General features: G+C 41.6%; 1 protein-coding gene across 2 annotated transcripts in view; it reads right to left on the bottom strand.

Annotated features, from left to right (window-relative positions):
* Abcd3 (ATP binding cassette subfamily D member 3) overlaps positions 1-15,592 on the bottom strand; it is a 61,917-nt gene extending 46,325 nt beyond the window's left edge. The window contains exon 1 of one of the 2 annotated variants that reach the window (XM_028880074.2): positions 15,404-15,592. In XM_028880074.2, coding sequence (XP_028735907.1) covers positions 15,404-15,513 — 110 coding nt within the window. In that variant the 5' untranslated portion in view covers positions 15,514-15,592. Of the gene's footprint in view, positions 1-15,128; positions 15,223-15,403 lie in introns of those variants that run through there. The other variant, XM_028880076.2, reaches the window with a different exon arrangement.
* Positions 15,593-22,507: the final 6,915 nt, after the last annotated feature.

The following is a 22,507-nucleotide window of genomic DNA, read 5'->3' as shown; positions in this document are numbered from 1 at the left end:
AGTAGACTTCATTTTCAGCATTAAGATACACAAGACCAAGCCGAGCTAGAAAGACACATCTAATGACAAGTCAAAGGATGTTCCGTTTGTTAGAATGCTTGAGTTCAGGCTGGAGAGATAGGTCAGCAGTTAAGAGCACTGGCTACTCTTGCAGAAGACCCAGGCTTAGTTCCCAGCACCCACATAGTGACTCAAAACTGTAACTCCAATTCTAGAAGATCTGGTGCCCTCCTCTGACCTCCATAGGCACAAGGCACACTTATATACATGCAAGCAAAACATACACATAAAATAAAAATACATAACTTTTTTAAGAAAACAGCACTTTAGGTTATTATTGTTCTTAATTTAAGGGTATTATAGGATTGTTTAAAACACATTACAAACTATAGAACTGTTTTAAAGTGTCTCTTAGCACAGCAAAGGTAATAATCAACAAGTGACAGCATCAGAATGAGAGAAACTATCTGCAACCATTAATTTAGTAAAGAGTTGGCATTCAAAACATAAATAACTTTTTTTTAAAAAAACAAGAAAACATAGAGCAGTGGTGGTGCACATCTTTAACCCCAGCATTTGGGAGGCAGAGCCAGATGAATCTCTGTGAGTTCAAGGCCAGCCTGGTCTACAGAGCGAGATCTAGGACAGGCACCAAAACTACACAGAGAAACCCTGTCTTGAAAAAAAGAAAAAAAAAAAAAAAAAGAGCAATGGACATTACTCATTAGTCACTAATCAAAATGCGTACAAATGGCTAGTGAGCATATCAAAAAATGTTCAAGTCTCTTTATCAACAAAATGCAAATAGACACTACAATGATGGGTGGAGTAAGGGCTCAGCAGTTTAAAGCATGCACTGCTCTTTCAAAGGGCCCAGGTTAATTTCCCAGAGCCCACCTCAAATGGCTTACAACAACCTGTATCTCTACTTTCAGGGAATCTGATGCCCTCTACCCTCCCCATTTATCTGCACAGACATGGTACACATAAACTCACACAGATACACACATATAAATAAAAATGAATCAATGAATAAACAAATAAATACCTTTTTTAAGGTTACAATGAGATATACCTAATACCTAGTAGGATCGCTATTACCAAAAAAACAAAAGATAACAATGATGGTAAAGGTGTACAGAAAAGGGAACTCTCAGATAGCTAAGAAGAATGCAAATAAAGTCATTAAAGAGAAAACACAGATTCCTCAAAAAAAAAAAAATTAAAGAAGAATTATTACCATATGATCCAGCAATTCTACTTGTGGGCATTTAACCCCAGAACATGGAGTCAGGATCCTGAAGTGGTGCCTGTACTCTGGTTTCACTGCCCAACTGGCTCTCCCTATGCCTGACTCTCATGTCTACCGCCAACAATAAACCTGTCAACCTTAAGCAATAACAATCCATGAGCTAGTTCTTTAGAAAATAAAGCACCGGGTAACCCAATACTAATAGGAAGAATACAGGCCATGTAAGGCTGTGCCTACCTTTTAATTCCAAGACCATGGAGACTGCGGCAGGACCAGGAGGCCAGCTAGGGGGACATAGTGCCTCCCTCAAAATTAAGAAAATAAGAGGAATGCAAAAGCACAAGACAAAAGGCAATTAAAAATTTAAAACAGTAAGTCTCTGGATTTCTTATAAAGTAACTTAAAAAATTGGATGAAATGCCTAATTTCCTAGAAAAACATAGTTTTCCAAAATTGATCACCTAATCAATAGAGAAATAAAGAAAAAGGAAAAAAGTGGACTGAAAGGGTGGGAAACTGAGAAAATTGTCAGAATCGTCTCCTACCAATCCCAAGGAAAAGCACCACACCCAAAAGACTTATAAGGAAACTGCCCAAGAATGGATAATTTCAAAGTTACTGAGCACAACGCATCAAAAAGTATTGTCTGCTTCATGGAAGGCATCACTACTAAACCCTAACAAAAACCAAATTGTTCTTACTCCTATCAGGAGTTCTGGTTTTTTGGTTTTAATTTCACACCATGAGAATGTATAGTTTGTAATTAAAACTTTAAACAGTTTTCAGAACAAAGTCCAAATTCTATAGCATGGTACTGAAGCTGCTCAGGATCTGGCTCCAGCCCAGTCAGGCTCATCTGCCACTGAGCACAGACTCTATGTGCTGATGGTACTGCAACATTAGTTATGTTAAACTGTGGAATTACAAGTATTTGACCATCTCCATCTTAACGGTGTTGATTCCGCGTGCTCTCACACTGTGTTCTATCTTCACGTTACTACTGCTGACTAAAAGGAGTCCTTTTAGGCAAGAGTCACAGCGCATGCCTGGAATCCCAGGCTGAGCGTTCCAGGCCCACCTGGGCTCTATAATGAGAGCCTATTTCACAAAATAAATCAGGACGGGAGAGAAGGCTCGGCTGTTAAGAGAACTTGCTGCTCTCGGGGAGGACCTGGCACCCACATGGCCACTCACAACCATCTGTAATTTGACTTTTGAAATGAAGGTTGGACTGATCCTTCCTTACTGCTACTGTGCTGACAAAATAAATAATTATACCTCCCTTCAGTCTTAAGCTGTGCTAATCAGGATAACAAACTATCCGGCAACTCTATCTCAGAAGTCTTCTTTGTCTCCTTTTTGCCTCTCCAGCAGAGAATATCAGGCAGGCATCTGCTACACCCATTCACAACCCTTACAGTGAGTGCATTTATCGCTCACCAGCATGCGAACGGGGCCCTGTCCCGTTCATCTCCATTTCACTAAGGCCTAACACTATGCCTGACACATGGTAGATACTTCTGAAACTTGTATTTTGTTTTCTCCTTTAAATTTGGTTTCAGACCAAGACTTTGGGAATCTGCCTAAGGGGAAAAGAGAAAAATCTAAGTGACCAGATACGCAAGCAGCTAACTCTGGGTAAACTCCGGGAAAACCGCCAGAGCCAGTGAACAAGTGAGCAGCCTCCTTCTACAAGACATCTGCACGGACAAGGACACCAATTTTTTCATGAGACACACGGGACATGACTGTTTTTAAAAAGTGCCATTTCAAAGTAAAGCTCAACTACAGTCACTGACACGTCCACTTCCTCCCACCACCTAGCATCTTCCCAAGTAATTAAGCTGTTTTTCTCTCACTGTGAAGAAGCATTTTTATAGACTACTTAATAATGCTCACTGTTATTCTTTACTATGGTTGAGGAATCGTTGCCCTCCACTCTCCTCAGGGCACATTGTCTCTGGGAAAGGAAAAATGTTTTATTTTGCTGGGCATTAGTTTGGAGCTAATGGTTTCTTTCCCTGCCTTTACATATTTCTGAGTTTGTGCCCCTTTCTCCCTCTCATTTCCATATTAATTCTCAACTCTAATCTGTTCCTGCTGTCCTTTCTAATAATCTTCCCGGCCTTCCTTCCTATTTATTTAGCTACTGTCTTTGTTAGGTGTTTATTACGTCTGACTTGGGATAATCACTTTATATACTCTAGTCCGCTCTCACTGAGGGCAGAGGTCTCCTCAAGTGACATCCCCACTCCCGAACACAACTACCAGTTCTTCCTCACATAGCCACTGACCTCTGCATCTTCACAGTGCTTGGGTCTGTTATAAGCACTGTATGGGTTTTAGCTCATGTTAACTTGTGATATTATTTCCACTTTGTAGGCAGGAAAACAAGGCACAGAGCAATTATATAAATTGCCCAAAGTCACACAGCTAACACATGGTGTCACTGGGATTCTGATCCAGGAATTCCCTTTCGAGCTGTAACTGTGCATACAGCTAGAATCTGAACATCTATCTCTAAAATGAATATAATTTTCTACCTTATGAAATAAATTATTTTGCTCATAGTGTCCATGGTATTATTTACTTCCAACCCCCTTTAAGTTACCTTCACACTAAATCCTGCTCAATTTTAAGTCTCAATTTATATTTTGCATGTTTCTGGAATAAAGGTTTAGTAACAGTAGTTCCTCTTTGTATTTCAAAGCACTTTGCTTAGATCTAATATGTGTGTAATTTCATAGTTCTATCAGTATTTTACTCTGGGTAGATCGTAACACCTCTTTGAAGGCAAGTACTATTCCTATTAACCTATGAGCCTGTAGTATGGCGTAAGGAATTTCTCAAAGCTTATAAGATGTTTGTTTTCAATTTTTAATTGCATAATATATATATACATATATTTCCTAGACCTTAAAATTATTTCTTTTTAAAGATAATTTTGTTTTATTTATGTCTGCTGTAGGTGTGGAGGTCAGAGGACAACGTTGGGGTTGGTTCTCTCCTCCTGTGGGTTGAGGACTGAGCTCAAGCACTTTAGCACTAGCCACCTCGCTGTCCCTGAGTGGGTGTTCTTCAGTTAAAAATGTACTCGCCCGTGCTAGAGTGGGAAGACCTCTTTTGGCTCGCACCCATCTACTGCTGACCTTCCTTGTTGCCGCTCTACTGTTGCGCTGGCTTCCCTTCTTCCCTCTCCTCTCACCTTGACAACATTTGGAAGAACACGATTTTGATTCCAGTGGATCAAAGGCAAGCAAGAAAACTGGTGTTTAGATCCCCAGAACCCAAAAGGAAGCCCAGTGGGTGTGGCAGAGACAGGAGATCCTTGGAGCAAGCTGGCTAGCAAGCCTAGAGAGAGACAAGCTACATCCGTGAGCTCTGGGTCTGATCGAAAGACTATGACTCAAAGAGGAAGGTCAAAGAGTGATGGAGAAAGATACACATACACACACACAGAAAACAATGTTAATTCAACATTTTAATAATGTAATAAATTTAATAATTAACTTGTTTTGTATTTAATATAAAATCTTTTTTTAGACCATGAATGAGTCTTGACTATTCTTTTGAATCAAAGTTCATTTAAAAGAATTTGAGTAAAAAGCTTTATTCTTTACAATCCACATCATTAATTCAATCTTAACTGTTTGTAGATTTATGTTTCTTATGTGTATGAGTGTTTTGCCCACATGTATATGTGTACCACATGAGTGGCTGGTGCCCAATGAGGTCAGAAGGCAGCAGATCCCCTGGAACTGGAGCTACAGATGGTTGTGAGCTACCATATGGATTCTGAGAAGAGAACCCGGGTCCTCTGCAAGAGCAGTGAACACTCTTAACCACTGAACCACCTCCCTCATACCTGTTTTTAAATCTCTTTGATACCTCAGCTGCAAAAGGAAAATAGTAAGACTACCCCAAACAACTGATACACGCCATAAATGTAAGATATGTGTAAAATATGATGAGTATTCAATAAAAATAATGAGTTTTACTGTCTCCAATTTCATGTTCCTGCTGACCCTTCTCAATGTCTTTGCTCAAGCTGTTCTCCCTACTTGGAATGCCTTTGACCTCTTAGCAAAAGATTAAGATTGAGCTCAAAAGTGAAATCTATCCATGTAACAAGCAGATTAATTAAATCTTTCTAATTCCATGCTCTCCTAAAAGACCACATTCCTAACAAAGGTCTAGGAATTCTGGATTTCTTAAAATTATTTGTAGTTTCATATTCAATGTGCTAATCTCACTCTCTATCATACCGAGAAACAACAAACGTTTAATTAAACGTACTGGATAAATTTTCTATTTCTCTCCATACTGATCCCTTTCTCCAAGGGAGAGCTTGCTATTGCTGAACCCAGTTAATCACATGAACTGAATGCTATCATTTATCCTACATTGGCTTCCCCCACTTCCAGCTCTCTACTAAACAGCCTATCTTGGGCATTACTAATAGAAAAAGTCAAAGGAACTCTATAGTTCAAAATACCTTAAATCTATTTTTAATACAATATAATTGTATTCACAGGTAAATAGAGAATGGTATTCTAAATATAGTATTACTAGAGGATTATTTTAGTAGGGATGCTTGAGATTGAACTAGAAAAGTAGTACTGAAATGTTATACTGCACGGTTCTCTTTTTTTTCTTTCTGCATGTGTACTCGTGTGTGATATACATGCATGTGTTATTATGTGGGTGCAGTGAGTATGCAGGTGGATGTGGGGGCCAGAGATTAATGTCAGTGTCTTCCTTGATCACTATATTCTTGTACGTTAAGGTTCAAAGTTGGCCCATACCCCTCAATTCTCAAGAGGATCCCTTGATCATCTACTAACAGGCTAAAACCTCAGCATCCTTTGAGAAGTTTTTTGTTGTTTTTTTTTTTTTTTTTTTAAACAGGGTTTTTCTGTGTAGCCCTGGCTGCCCTGGAACTCACTCTGTAGCCCAGGCTGGCCTTGAACTCAGAGATCTGCCTGCCTCTGCCTCCCGAGTACTGGGACTAAAGTCATGCACCACCACCGCACAGCAAGAAGTTATTTTATCTACCTACTGATCTCAGGCCAGCCTGCTTCCTCCAACTCTTGGGTCTGGAATGAGGAAAATATATGATTCTATTACAATTTCTTGTTTTCCTAAGCTTATGATATACTGAAGAACAGTAATAACATTAAATTTAGAGAGTCCTCCACATAAGCTGATACAGTATTTTTACAAACAAGATAAAAACATGCATAATAAAGAGGAAATGCAATAACCTAAGTACTGTTCTAGTCAAAACTAAGATACATCAGTTATCTTTTGCAATTTAATTTCAGAAATTAAAATGTGAAAATGGATGCTATAATGTGAAAAAAGTAGATTTTAGAATCAATGAAATATAATGTAACAGTGATAAATGATAGGTGCTTTCTCCTTTTCTTTTTAGTATTCAAATTTAAGGTGTATTAATTTTTTGTTATTAAAAATGTTTAATATTTGAAATATGAAGCATTAGAAGAATAATTTTAAAACTATTTCTTGCATCTGGTGCTATTCACTACATTAAAAAAAGCATCACTTCCTTTTTTATAGATACCATGTTACTCACTTCATAGGGTTGGTTAAGTTTCATGAATACTTTAAAAATGAAAACATACAGTGGGCGGCCATAAACACAATACACTATCTAAACTATTACATACCTAAGAGGCTGCTCTGTTCTACATAGTACACCTACAGGTTAATGCCGACAGATACGAAATAGTAAGACAGGCTGGGTAGCACATGCCTGCAGTCTCAGCACCTGAGAAATGGGGAGGCAGTAAACTCAAGAATTGAGGTCATCCTTGGTTACTTAGCTGAATTCAAAGCCAACCTGGGTTCCATAAGGTCTTGTCTCAAAATATGTGAACAAATAATAAATATATTAAATTGTGGTCTGAAAAAAAAAAACCACACCATTATGCATTGCTTAAAAATAAAAAGAAGTCATCAAAATAGTTTACACATGGAGTAAATCATACAGTCCACTTTAATGTCTGCCTCACGCTACCAGTACAATGCTGAGGCTTCCACACCTATTTATAGGCATCATGATGCTCTGATGAGCTTCAATTTCGATTTATACTTTGTTCAGTTACATTCACTCAGGCCTGCTACACTAGCAAAAGGATAAGAAATGTTATTTTTTTTTTTTAAATACAAAGCCGTTATAGCACATGCCAGTAATCTCAAAATTTAGGCGATAGAGACAGGAGTTCAAGTCATCCTCAGCTACCTAGTGTTCAAGGCTAACCTGGACTACACGAGACCCTGCCTCAAAAAAAGTGGCTGGGTGACAGTGATACACACCTTTAATCCCAGCACTCGGGAGGCAGAGCCAGGCGGATCTCTGTGAGTTTGAAGCCAGCCTTGTCTACAGAGCGAGATCCAGGACACGTACCAAAACTACACAGAGAAACCCTGTTCTCCCCAAAAAAGTTTAGCATTAACAAAACAAAACGCAAAACAAAAACAAAACATTCACAGACCAGTAAAAATATCCTAATGTGTGTTACAGCCTCCATTGATGAACACAGCCTATGTATTGTGTCTTTATGCTTACCTCTTGACACAGATGTCTACAACAAAAGTGACTCTAATATAAGAATGTCTTGATTTTTTTAACCAAGGCCTAATGCCTTTGTACATAGTGCAAATTCCATTTTAAACAACCTCTAACAATTCTTAAAACTCTACAAAAGAAATAACATTTTGAATAAATTTGAATTTAATTTGCTATATATAACTCCAAAGAAGACGTAATCTTTTCTTCCCCATGATTCCAGATTAAAGGTGGAGCATAAACATCAGATCCTAGATGAATGATCCTCAGAAAGCATTACATTGTATTTCTCTAAAGGTACAGTATGACCTGAGCACTTCAGAAGGGTGTAGTAAATTCTGGATTAAGCATGAGCTCACTTGCTAGACTAAGACCAATCTGGTCTCTGAAGGGATGGTGGCAACTCTAATGTTAGACTAGATCAGGAGGGGTTTTCTCCCTCTTCAAGGTCAAAGGACCACTGGCTCTATGATGTCATCATGGCAGCTCCATGGCCAAAACTGAAAGACCTTTCCCTCTGGCTTCAAGAAAAATATGCTAAAAGAGCACTCTACTCAGTAAGGAAGAGACGGATGGTGGCAAGTCTGTTGTTACCAGAAAGTGCTGGTAAGTTACAGATAAAAACTAAAACAATTCTCAAAATGGTCACATCTTACCTATTCATACTCTAATCTGATCCTTTAAATTTACTAGGAATATATACAGAAAGAATACTAATTAAGAATAAAGAATCAAAACCGTTTGAAAGGAAAGACTCACAGGACCAGCAACGACCAATACTCAAAAGTTCAAAAATAACAATAACAACAAAGGAACAACTTGAAGAGAGGAAGTCAGTGAAGAATATGTGATGTCATAAAAATGAATGCAACTTCATGCTATTTCAACAAAAGCTTATGATCTACAAAGTAGGTCACAGTTCTTTCTGCCCTGTGAGAGCACACTTTGAATACTATGAGTCTAGACCAGCTCTTTATCAGTGGAGAAATACAGAGTATCTTATTTAGGAGATGGCAACTGGAAACATGTAAGACCTAAAACTATGTCTCTGAAACCAATGTAATACTCTAAAAGCAAATCATCTACCAATTTCAAAGCTATTTAAGGACATTTTCATTGACACACTTGACAGCATTTTCTGGAAGCTTCAATAGTTTCTGAAAAGCTAACAGAGGGATATTTTGTTGTCTTTTTAGTTTTCTTTTGGCAGGCATAATGATGGCTTCTGAGTTGAGCACTGGATTAAGATGTTTTCTTATTCAATCTTTACGTAAGTGATGGCTTAAATAAATACTATTATCCTATTCTTCTGAGGCTCAGAGAGGGTGGGGAAATTGGTGAGAAGCCATAGATCTAAGGCATAGGTAACTAAACCTCTGAACCCTTACCTGACCTCAAAGACCATGTCCTTTAACTCTATCAAGCTACTTCATGATCATAATGCTGCTGAATGAAAATAAACAAAACCTCATTCTTGCCAATCTATAAAACACATGTAAACTAACTTTTCAACATCGTTTTAAACCTCTAAAAGAGAAAAAAAATCCCTCAATAATGGTAAATTATACTAACATTCATAGCATTACAAATTTTCATGACCCATTTTAAAAAGTCATGTTCACACCCCTTTCATCATGATAAAGACATCCATACACTTCCATTTATTAATCCTCTTTCTGCAATTTAGTCCAAAGAAATTATTCAGCAGAGATATAAATATTTACTAAAAAAAATATACTATCCATATACTATCCATAAAAATCTATAGGCATGGATCAGTGGTAGAACCCCTCTAGATTCCATTTCCAGCACTACAAGAAAAAAAAACAAAATCTTTCACAGGCAGTCAAAATACACAACACGTAAGGGTAAAATAAAATAGGATAATTACATGCAAACTATAGTCATAAAGGCCATATAGAAAAACAGAATTTATGCCTTAAATGAAAACTGTGAAATATGAAGTTGTAACTGCAAAAGGCATATAAATACAGAGTAAGCAAAAATAAAATGTTTATTATATTTATGGTCATATGAGCAATTTTTAGTTTATTTAATTATCTTTAATATTTCTCCTCCTTAACTGCCAAAAAAGTTGGTTTTAAAAAAAATCATAAATTAATGCTATCATTTATATTAAGTTTCTGAACCTACAAATAGCATAAGAGGTCTAGGTCTTAAAGAGATGACATGCTTAAGATAACATACACATTTATAACAAGAAAACTGTTATTTAAATTAGCAGTAGCCATGCCCTAGGAAATTAGCATCTCACAGGTAAAATCACTGGACAGTATTTTCTGAGTACACTATGCCAGATGCAGTTCTTCCCACTAGGGCTATACCAATGAATAAAACAGACGGAAATATCTTCCTTTGTGGAGTTTAACTACATCCCAGTAGCACAGACTGTTTGACAGTACTAAGTGCTATGGAGGAAAGTATTGCTAGGAAGAGACACAGAACGTGTACACACAAAGGATGTTATTGAAATCATAGGGCAACAGGTCTAACTGTGAACTGATCAATGACTGACAGGGGAAGGGATAAACAGTGTGACATCATGAAAACATTGCAGACGGGGAAGAGCAAGTGAAGGAAGAGCACTGGACAAGAGTGGCTGTCTGAGGGGCTAATGTACCAAAACCTGAGAATTGTAATAGACAACCCTTACCCAGTAGCCCCAGCAGACCACAGACCGCTTCTCACAACTCTGCTCCAACTGGGTTCAGTACACAGCTGTTGTTGCTAACATACCCTTTTTTTAAAGGTATGTTTCCTTAAGTATCTCCTTTTAGTCTAGAAACCCAAATAGGGCCAGCCATACAGCTCTACTCAACAGTTAATTCTAAGGATGTCAATTCAGACCCAGTTCCTCACATGGCTCATGCTTGTACAAAACCCTCAGTGAACTTGTAAAACTAAGAAAGGTGAAGCCAGCCACTAGCTTGATTTGAAAAGGACAGACAGATATAAGGAAAGGACGAATTAAGTTTGCAGGGAAGCTACCAGGGATTAGAGAAAGGAGTGCAAGAAGTGACCGCTAGACGGGAGCACGTCCAGTGCTAAGGCAGAGGCCTGGCACAGGCCCTGAAACTCGGGCTGAGGAAACCGCAGAGAAATTTCCAGTGGTGGGAATACACAAGAAATACCTGAAGTAAAAGACTCTTAAGATGTTAACTAAGCTGAGATACCACCTTTGCTACTAATTCCAATTTTCTAACAACTCTTCTATAAACAGTTGTGCTGGGGACCATGCTTAGGGTGTAGAGCAAGCAATACAGGTATGAGACAGGCTCAAAAGACAGTGAGTGGGATTGGAGACAGCACACGCCGAGATGGGAGTAAGAGGAATACACGCTGCCTGAAACTCTGCAGAAGCATCTGGGGAGGAAGATGTGCCCCACCACTTATAGACTAAGACTTTAGAGGTGTACCTGACACACCCAGCTGGATTACACCCAGTGAAGCAGAGTACAACAGGCAAGGCACTGGCGTGACAAGTTAAAAGCAGGGTGGGATCACTGAGATCATCAAGAGCAGCTCACTACTTGATGTCAGGGTGACCCTTCTCTAGCCAGGTAAGTATGTTAAAGAACTGGAGAACAAAGGAGACAGAGAAATTACAGATAAGACTGATCACATGGGTAAAGGTCCAAAGCCAGGAATGAGGGTAGCCTGCTCAGAGAGAGAACAGTGCAGAAACTGGCCTATTTGGAACACAGAGGACCAACTGGCAGGCCAGACCACAGTAAGATCAGCCAGGTAAGGTGACACCAGATGGAGGAAAGCTCTGAAACCTAGGATGAGAAATCTGAACTTTATTTCACGAGCAGTGATGGGAAGGGAAACTGCTTTCTTCTGTTTTGACGCTTTTTATTTCACATAGTAAAATACTGAGGCAATGTAGACTGGTCCCCTTCCCTGCATTAGAACTAGCCTGATTTCCCACTCTTCAGGTCACGTTGCAAACTCTCGGGTACACTCACGACTTCTATGAAGATAAGACCTCTATTTGCTTCTCCAACACCTGCCAACTGTCCTTAAGAGTTCTTCCACAGCTCTGCACCACTTATTCCCTCTGTAACATTCACTGAGTGTCTATCCTGGGACATATCCAAATGAGGGATTTAAATATGACTCAAAGTCTCCCTAGTTCAGTGGTAAATCCCTTGCCTAGCGTGGACAAGGCCTAGGTATGATCCCTGGTACAGTGAAAATAAAAGTTAAGCAAATTGGAAATATAAGCATGACTCAGTCCAAAGGCTAAAGAATTTCAGAGTCTGATGTAAGCAGAAGCCAAGAAAGCAGACCAGTACAAAACTAACTGGTGGGTGCTAGAGAAGAGGAATCTTACAGTGTCAGAAAAGCAAAGGACAGATTTGTCAGTGTGCAGTTAGGAAAGACAGAGAACACCTAGCAGAAATCTTTTTACTGAGCTAAGCTGTGAAGAAAAATAACTAACAGTGGGGAGACGTGGTGGAGATGGCACAAATCCAATCAGACCCCCAAAGGAGGCCTATCCCACCCAACAGACTCCAAGTTAATTGCACATGGCTGAACCAAGTACAAAAGCAAAGGACCACATCACTAGCATGGGTCAGCTAGGACTGTAAAGTGGCTGTACACTCCACTCTAACATCTTACACTTTCAACATTTCATGTGCAACTCTCTTTTCCCTAATAAGAATGTAAGCTCCTTAAGATGGCTTACATTTTTTAAATGTTACACGTATCTGTCTCCTACAGCATGGAGCACAGAAGTACACCATCCTAAACAAACAATTCCTTTTTAGTAATTAATTGACTTTTGCCCATGAGTAAAAAAAAAAAAGTCAATTGTTTAAGGAAGAGTAAAGTAGGAAAAGTTAGCAAAACAGTAGTAGGAAATAATTAGAAAGAAATACAAAGGAACCTTCTGGGGAGATGAAGATGTTCTAATTTGTAGGATAGAATGTAATACAAATGTCTCTGTTTGAAAAAAGTGTAACTAAGAATTGCACATTTCAATGACTGTTTTACCTAAAAATCTATAAAAAGGATCAGGGCACAAATAGATATGGATGAAACAATATGGATAAAGTTAATGGGGGGTTATTATATTCTACTTACTCTGTATATATATAAAATTTTCCATAACAAAAGTGTGTGTGTGTGTGTGTGTGTGTGTGAGAGAGAGAGAGAGAGAGAGAGAGAGAGAGAGAGAGAGAGAGAGAGAGAGAGAGATTGATTTAACAGGGTGATAAAAATTACATTAGCAGAATTTTAAAGCAACAGAAATTTTATCCACTCTAATATTTAGAATAATGTTGCAACAAAACTCCTGAAGTGGTTTTACTTGCTCTGTTACCTACCCAAGTCCAAAATAATATATATTCTAAGACAGACCTACTATTCACAAGATGGACAAAATAAGGACTAGCAACCACTTATCCCTTAGTTAAGCACCAGACATTAAAATAATTAGCTCTGTTACCAAATACAAACAGTAGAATAGAAGGTCAGAATTTTCTAACCTCCAAACTGTGAAACCAAAGGTAGGGACTGAAAGATAAACATGAGATCATGGAAGTACACAATATAATATATATATATATATTAGATACATATATATCACTAAAAATTATATATGAATGGTATATATATCATTCTTAGTGATTTTTGTAAGTTTATTTTATCTTAGGAATTTATGACTCACATTTATCTGTCCATAATCTGCATTTTCACCCCTCAAAATATTAACACCTAAAACAAAGATTTTGCTACTCACCCCAATATGAAAGATTAGCAACTCTATTTTGTTCATTAAATTACCTGTTGCATAATTCTATCTCCAGAAAGTTCACAAAGTTTCTCAAAAAGATTTTTGGAATGTTAGATGAACAGTTTCAATTACTTAGGAAAATAAATTATATTATACTATGTCACCACTATTGCTACTATTTCCCATTATATTATTTTTAAAAATCCCTGTACTCAATAATCTACAGCATTATAAATCAGTGGAGCTGTTGGCTTGGACTGTGACTGGAAATGGACATGAAGGGGTTTCTAGGATGCTGATAATACTTCTTGACCTGGGCACTGGTAACACAGGTGTGTTCTACTTACACAAGTCTGACAAGCCTGACATTGACGCTGGATGTTGTTTTCTGTATGTAATGTAATGTCCTAGCAAAGAGAACTGTTTTTAAATCGTCAGAGCTGTTAGCAACCAAGTTCCCTTCCTATTAAAATGCCTGTTCTATGCACTGAAACGCTCCTTAGCAAAAAGAAAAAAGAAAAAAAGAAAAGTAGTTTAAAGCATTATTTTCTATCAGCATATCCCCAAATAATTGATAACTTCTAATTGCAAATGGGAGTTCAAAAAAGACACAACCTAAGAGGAAAGTATTTACCAGTTAATCCTTTTCTCCCACCTACCCCCAAATAAATATTTTAAAAAGGCGAATAGTGTATGACAGTGATGCAGGTCATTATTTTGTAAAGCTGTTGTAGGAATAAAAAAGTATCCTGCAGACAACAGGCAAGTCAACGCAGGCAGAAGGACAAAAAATACTTCATGGAAAGGGTACTAGGAACTCCGTGCTAGTATGTTGGACCACATTCTGATAGTTCAGGCAAATCAAAAGCAGGAGACAACAGTACCTGCCCAGAGGGTTAATGAAATAAAATGCATGGAAGCATTACTCTAAGACTGAATATTAACTATCTAAAGACTAGCAAGAACGCTTAGGAAGTAACCTTTTCTCCTTCACTCGCTGAAATCAAATGTGCGACAAGAAATAGAACTGTGTCCCACTCCCAGAACCCAATTCTCTTCTTCTCCCCTCATTTCCCCAAAGTTCAAAGCAAACTCGAACGTTCTCTGCAGGCGGGAAGCAGTGTGGTGTAATTAACAAGTGCTCTTCACCTAAAACACACTTTCACCTTTCACCTACAAAGCCGAGGGAGGAAACTTTGTCCTCCACACAGCACGGTGCCAATTCAGCTTTTCCAAATGAAATGTCAGGGCGTTCGCCGATCAGGTCGGGCCGGGGACGAGGGCACCCCTTGGGGAGAAAACCGTGCCAAGTGGACCTAGAACACCCCCCTTCGGGACGCCCTGGCGACTCCGCACCGCTACTGCTCCGGAGTCCAGCCCAAGCTGGTCCCGGGGACTCGGCCAAGTGCTGGGTCCAGCCCGGCGAGTTAAAATGCCCATCCCGAACGCACACGTCAACGTCCGGCGAACAAATCCTTTCGAGCTCTCCGTAGCGATGAGATGGCAAAACCAGAACGCACCCAGAAAGTTGGCACCGAGGAGGGAGGTGGTGAGGGGGCGCGGGGGACACGGCGCGCCCTCTTCCCTCCCACAGTCCGGGGCGAGCGCGGTGACCACCACCAGGCCGCCGAGGGCCGCGGGGACTCGGAGGGGCGGGCGGAGGAGGGGCGGAGGAGAGGACCGCCGGCCTCGCTCCGCGGGCACCCGCGCAGCTCGGGCCCGGGAGGAAAGGGCGAGGCGCGCGCCCGGGGCACCCGCTCGGGCCCGGGGAAGGCGGCGCGGCCGCGAGCCTCACCCGTGCAGGCCGAGGGCGCGGCGCCGCTTGTGGAGCAGGCAGAGCAGCAGGAACGCGGCCCCGGCCAGCGAGGAGTTCCGCGCCGTCAAGTACTTGCTGAAGGCCGCCATGGCACCGGCAGGGCGAGCGAGCCGCGGGCTAGGGGACGCGCCGGCGGCGACTACCTCCAGTGCAGGAAGCGCGGGGGAGACTGGGAGGAGAGCTCGGCGCGCCGAGCGAGCGAGCCAGCGGGCGAGGGCGGGGCCGGCCGCGCGGGAACGCCCCCCGGCGCGCGCCGCCGCCGCCGCGCCGAGCCCACCGCGGACTTTGGCTTTCTCGGGCGCGCGCACCGGCGCGGGGAGGTCGAAAGGTTCGCCCCCCCCCTCCCACCACCACCACCCCCGGGGGACGCTCTGCGCACGCGCGGACCCCCGCGGACTCGCCGGAAACGCGGCGGGTCCTTGGGTGCCGGGTCCGTGGCCGCCCCCGCTTCGGCCTTGTGAGCTCCGCGTGCACACACCCTGGCTTTCACAAGACCTGGAAGAGCGGGCCAGGCCTGCGCCGGCGGACTCGCGGAGCCCGGCCCCTCCGCCATCCCCTGGATGAGTCGGCGCCACCTCCTTAAAGAAGCCGGGGGAAAGAGGGCAACGGCCCCATCACCGAGCCCTGCGAGACTGGAGGAGGTGCGGTCATCGTTTGCAACTTGAAATGGAGTGAAGGGAGACCTGGGAAGAAAGACTACAGCAGATCAAATATCTTATTCCAAGTCGTCGTGGGTTATGATCTCTATAGAGTTCTGTAAAATCGGTTTAGGAGAACGAGCCCATCATTCAGTCTTCAAATACTATGTAGTAGAAAAGAGTGTGTGACAAAAAGGAGTTTTAAGGGGGAAAAAACATTCTTTTTGTATAGCTATGTACCAGGAATGGCGATTTAAAAAAAAAAAAAAAAGTATTTCTTTATGTTAGGTCTGGTCAAAGAAAGTTTGAGAGACGCTGTTCTTTGCAAAGGGACATTCAGAAATAACAATCGTGCGTTGTATTAATGCTGGCCTTACTCCCAGAAGCAGAAGGGCTTTACAGATTACAGCATTCTTCTCCTGTCCCACCCCTATCATGCAGGAATTGTTATCCCTGGCGTTTAGTCTCGCGCATGCACAATAACTTAATGAATGGTTGGTTTCAGTTGAGGAAAGCGTAGAGAGGCAAGTGTCAGTCAGAAAGAGGGCTTATAAAACCTCACACAATGCATACACGTTTGAAAGTTGCCTACGAGTTTAACCAGTGAAACAGTGGTGCCCCAGGTGTTCTCTGTGTGAATGGATGGTCGTTTAAAAGGTTATGAGAATGGCAAAGACCAGACACAGTGACGTGCGCTGTGTACAGGTGCTCAGCCGGTCAAAAGTCTGAATTACACAAAAGTAAAGCCTCTACCAAATCCTCCATATGCCATTCGTGTGTTTCCTGTTACCCTGGGAATCATTTAGGTAATTAGGTGTGCTTGGCCAGAGAATGCAAGTATGAACAATCAGTCCCTTATTCTCCAGAGGCCAGTACAGGAGAAAAACATGAAGAAAAATATGGATGAGTTAAGTGACTTGTTAGAAAAATGAACTGGGTACTATGAGAATACCAATAAGAACATTTAGAATTTTTCTAGAACTTTTCATTAAGGCTTGACAAATACGATGATTTCAAAACTACACCCTAAGGCCAAAGGAGTCTATCCGCAGATGGGAAGAGGTGGGTACTAGTTCACTAGTGAACTGCAGTGTAGTTTGTAATAATGAAGGGGGTGCTTCTAAAACTGATTGAAAACATCATCTGTGAGGAAATAGACTTCAAAACATTCAGGAAAAAAAAAAGACAATAATCCACAGACAAGATATTCTACAAAATACCCTTGCTCAAGAAGCATAGAAGATTCTAAGGGGCAAGAAGAGAAAGGAAGAAAGGGAGGGAGAGGGACGGAGGGAGGGAGGGAGAAAGAAAGGAAATTATACAAGCTGCAATGTTTTCTAGTTGTTGATATGCCCATCTGATAAAAAGCACTGAGGGTTAGTCCAACAAAGTCAGCTTTCCAAACTGATGCAAAAAGCGACACCAAACAGCAGAAGGATTGTGACCCTGACTGATCCCCAAAAAAGGATGAAGAAATTTCTGCACTTAGTATAAAATCTGAATGAAGTAGTGCTTGAGACGCTCAAAGCAAATCAGATCTACTTCCAATAGTAAACCTGAGTTGAAAAGTAGACTCCAGGTTCTATGCCTTTGGAAACATAAATTTAAAATCAGTGCAGAGCATTGTTTATAAGCCCCTTGTCTCTAATTTTTGACCTGTCTTAGTTTGGAATTCAATAGCTGCCATGAAACACCATGACCAAAAAGCAAGTTGAAGAGGAAAGGGTTGATTTGGCTTATACGTCCACACTGTAGTCCTTCATTGAAGGAAGTCAGGACAGGAACTCAAACAGGCAGGAACCTGGAGGCAGGAGCTGAGGCAGAGGCCATGGAGGGGTGATGCTTACTGGCTTGCTTCCCATGGCTTATTCAGCCTGCTTCCTTATAGAACCCAGGACAGCCTAGGTATGGCACCACCCATGATGGGCTGGGTTCTCCCCCATCCATCACTAATTAAGAAAATGCTTATAGGACTGCCCTTGTGAATCTTATGGAGGCATTTTGATAACTGAGGTTCCTGCCTCTCAGATGACTTCAGCTTGTGTCAAACTGACATGAGACTATCCAGCACAGGACTACTTCTCTAAGTCAAACTCGGGTCATTCAAATCCTCCAAACAAGAAGGGGCTTTTTTCTCCTCTTAGTGATATGATCTCAGAACCCATCGTTTAGGGTTTTAGAGGGAAAAGTTCTCCAGCACTATGTCATTCGATATGCATTTTTTTCAGATTCGCATTTCATCATGCCAAATACATATAAGAAAGAGAAAACGGCATTTTATTAAGCAGTCTGCGGGAGACCTGACCTTTAGAGAATTTGAGCTACTGAGAACAGGGGAGATAGGAGACAAGTGGAGCTGGAGAATCAAGAAAGCACCCTGGGGAAAAAAAAAAACTGGCAGCCAATCTCCTGATTGTTCTCCTGAGCTTTGCCTCCTGTTGTCCTTGCCTTTGTGTCTCTCCTCCAGAGCTGGTACAAAGACTAACCTGATGATATGTGACTCTTGACTGAGATCCTAACAAGCACCATGACTTCTGCCTTGATCTCCTGCACTGCTTTCTATAGAACCGTGGTTCTCAGCCTGTGTCAGGTCATGACCCCTTGGGGTCCCATTATCAAATATTTACATTATGATTCATAACAGTAGCACAATTACAGTGATAAAATAGCAATGAAATAACTTTATGGTTTGGGGGTCACCAGAACATGAGGAACTGTATTAAAGGGTCACAACATTAGGAAGGTTCAGAACCACTGCTATAGAGTGAGCCAGCTGCCATGGAGAATTCTCTGGAAGCCCCAGAGAACCCAGCACCAGCCTGACAGTCACTTGAGAAACAGACCTCTCTCTGCAGGCAAACCTTCAGAAAGCTACAGTCTCATGAATGATCCCATCATACAACTCAATTAAGATGCACCTAAACTCCTGACTCACAGAAACTGTGAAAAATAATACATGTTTATTGTGCTAAGCACTAAATTTGGAGTGTGATCTTTTTGCAACTGATTGATTTGCATCAACCCTTAAAAAAAAAAAAAACACTGGGACATTTAGAAGAAATAATGAAATCAAAATCACAGAAGCAAAAATAAAGGCAGATCGAGGAGGACGGCGAAGGCTGAGGTTGGAGGAGGGGTGTGAAGTGAGGGGGAAAGGTGGAAATGTTTAGTATCAACTTGTGGAAGGCATAAGTGCCAAGGTGCGCTTTGTTCTGCATGTGAGGATATCCATTCTGTACATCATGTGGAAGTTTGGGGAAAGACTAGGACCTTAGCTCTGATTTAGGGCAGAGAACATGCTCCTGGAGCATGATGGGTAAACTGAAGGAGGAAACACTAAGCTGAGAGACCAGTTTACACACTTTTGTGACATATCTGGGTAAAAAGGTAATGAGAACTGAGTCAAGGCAACAAGAAGCAAATAACAAGAGAAGGATTCTGGGGGTTGAATTTGGCTGCGGGTAGGTGATGTTGCTGATTAGTAGTAGGAAGAGAACTTTGTAATTGACTGTGATATCTCCTGGCTGAGAGAATAATCTTATTTACCCACAGTCAAGGGCACAGAAGTGGTGCGTACTTGTTACTGAAGGAGAATGGGAACCAAATGAGCAACCCCCTTACTGTTCTCTCACCAACAGGGTGAACTCCAGGATCCTCAACACCCACACGAAGCCAGATGCAAGAGAAGCTCTGCCTACCTTTCCAAACTTCCCACTACCGCAGGAAATAAGTGGAAACTCCAGTCACTTCCTCCCCGGAACGTACTCTTCTTTCTGCCTTAGATACCAGATACTTCCTACCCTAATACCCCTATTTCCAACTCAGTTCATCCTACAAGGCGAAGCCCTCGTTTCCAGATTCTGGTAGGATCCTTTGAGTCTTCTCCAACTTCTATTTCAGTTCAAGTGTTGACAAAAAGTCATGAAGCCCTCCACCCATGGAGGAGGCAATGATGTACAGAGCCTGTCCTCCAAACAGGTGAAAAGGAAGAAGAAAATGTTTAATATCTCAGGAAGTTATCTGGTGAGTCATGTATTGAGAACACACCTAAAAGTAACTAAAACAGCCCTGCCCGCTTGTGATTAACAACTGGAACAAGAGGACAATCCAAAAGGAAATGTAATAGAAGCTGCGCTGGGTATATAATCAGAAATATGTATGAATGTGCAAGAGGAAGAAACTAATCCAGGCTAGGGACTTGCAAGGAAACAAATTCATGTTTACTGTCATCTTTGCATTGAAGGCAGGCCCTTCCCCATGCCTGCCTGCACTCGCATGCTCAGGTCCTCTCGTTTGTGAACTGTGCAGAGCAGATTGAAGTTAGTCTTCATGTTCTGCCCAGCAACCCAATGTCCAGTCATCCGTCTGTGTGATCCAACCAAACATTGCTCATAGACCGCAGTAATGCTCAGCTTGACTAGCTGTTGGGTTCAACATCACCGTCCTCTTTTGAGGGCACAAATTGCTAACATGAACCCACCTAGGACTGGATTCTTCTCCCGTGCTATGTCAGGTCTCCTTCCTAGAAACAGACCTTGGCACAATACCCTCCTCAGGCTGAATCTTGCTCGACCATCTTCATGAGGCACAGGCCCGGTATCTGACTCCCACATTCTCCACCAGTACTCACCAGGCTAGAAAATTGTGTAGCTGAAGACAGTCTCATATGGTCTAGGCTGGCCTTTAACTCACTGGGTAGCTGGGGATGACCTTGAAACTCTGACCCTCCTGCTTCTAAGTACTGGAATGACAGGTTTGCACCACCATGCTCAATTTATATAGTGCTGAGGATCAGCTCAGGGGCTTTCTGGATGTTCTGGGAAGCACTGAGCTGCATCCCCAGCCTAGAAGAAAATAAATAATGATGCAAGGTAGTTTTAAAGTAAAGTTGATACAAAGTCGGGTGGATTCTTTATTATTTTCACTTTATAATATAAAACCATAGTTTCACCAATATAACTACATGTTATAGTGATATGTTTGATATAAAAAACATATAAATTGTCTTAAACGATGAAATATGTATATACATCAACTCATACTGAACTATCTGCTCTATCTAGGTTATAAAATGTGTTAAAGACTTGTTGGTGGCTATTGTCTTGAGAGAGAAAAGACAGAACTCCACAGCAGATGAAGAGAGCCGGGGACATCCGAGGATGAGTGTGGTAGCAGAGTTGGTAGCAGCCGAGGGTCTTGTTACATTTTGACTCAGGAAGAAAGCCTTTTATCTCGATTTGCCCTAGGCTTGAGTTCCTAGGACCTGGTACTTTTCTATAATTCAGAACCTGATCATGTCAGGCTGGCATCTAAAATCCTTCAGCTGCTTTCCATCATGTGAAGAATCAAATGCAGGGCTTGGAAGACGGCTCGGTGGGTCACGTGCTTGCTGGACAAGTGTGAGAACCTGCGTTTGCGTCCTCAGACCCGTGTAAAGCAGGACACAGCAGCACGCCTGTAATCCTGGGACTCCTGCTACAGGCTAGGAGGTAGAGACAGGAGAACACCCAGCAATAGAGCCAGTTAGTCTGACAGATACAACAGAGAACAGAAAAATATGCCCAGCCTCCAACAAGGCAGAAGGCAAGGACCAATATCCAAGGTTGTCCTCTGACCTCCGCGCGCGCATGCTGTGACAAGCAAACGCTCTCACATGGACACACATACACACAGAGGTTTAAAAAGAAAGAAGAAGAAATACAGCCGGGTGAGGTGGCTTATGCCTACGGTTCTAGCTACTTGGGGACCGAGGCAGTAGAATCTCTTGAGCCCAGGAATCGGGCCAGCGTGGGCAACGTGGTGTGACTCTCAACTCAAAACCAAACCAAAAGAAAGGAAGAAAATACAAACTTCTCAGCCCTTACAGATGTTTAATCTGGCCCTGGCTTCCTCTTTCCCTCCAGGCACAGGGGTTTCTTACTCAGTAGCCCAGGCTCTGCCAACTGCTGCATTCTGATAAAATAGTTTCAAACCTTAATCTCCTGCCCCATCCCAATACTGTTTGGCTTTCCATGTTTAACTCGGTTTCTGTATGTTTTCTGTCTTTTCCTATCCACTTGGCCCCTCGACAAAGCAATTAGAGTTCTGTGCTATACTAATTTATTAACTTGACTTCTGCTCCCCTCAAATAGCGAGTTCCTTCAGGGAAAGGGCTGCAAATTTTGTCTACAAAGGGACAACTAGTTAATAAGTTGGGCTGTCTGGGCCAAAGAACCTCTGTTATAGCTGCTTGGCTTTGTCAGTGAACAATGAAAGCAAGCATAGGCAATAATGTACATGAACAGGCTGTGTTACAATAAAACTTGATTACAACAAAAGCTTGAATTCAATATGGTCATCATGTATGATAGAATATGGTCATCGTGTATGTATGGTGGGATATGGTCATCGTGTATGGTGGAATATGGTCATTGTGTATGGTGGAATATGGTCATCATGTATGATG

This window comes from Peromyscus leucopus, chromosome 6, assembly GCF_004664715.2.
Source record: "Peromyscus leucopus breed LL Stock chromosome 6, UCI_PerLeu_2.1, whole genome shotgun sequence".
Taxonomy (NCBI): domain Eukaryota; kingdom Metazoa; phylum Chordata; class Mammalia; order Rodentia; family Cricetidae; genus Peromyscus; species Peromyscus leucopus.
This window is presented reverse-complemented; position numbering and strand designations above follow the sequence as displayed.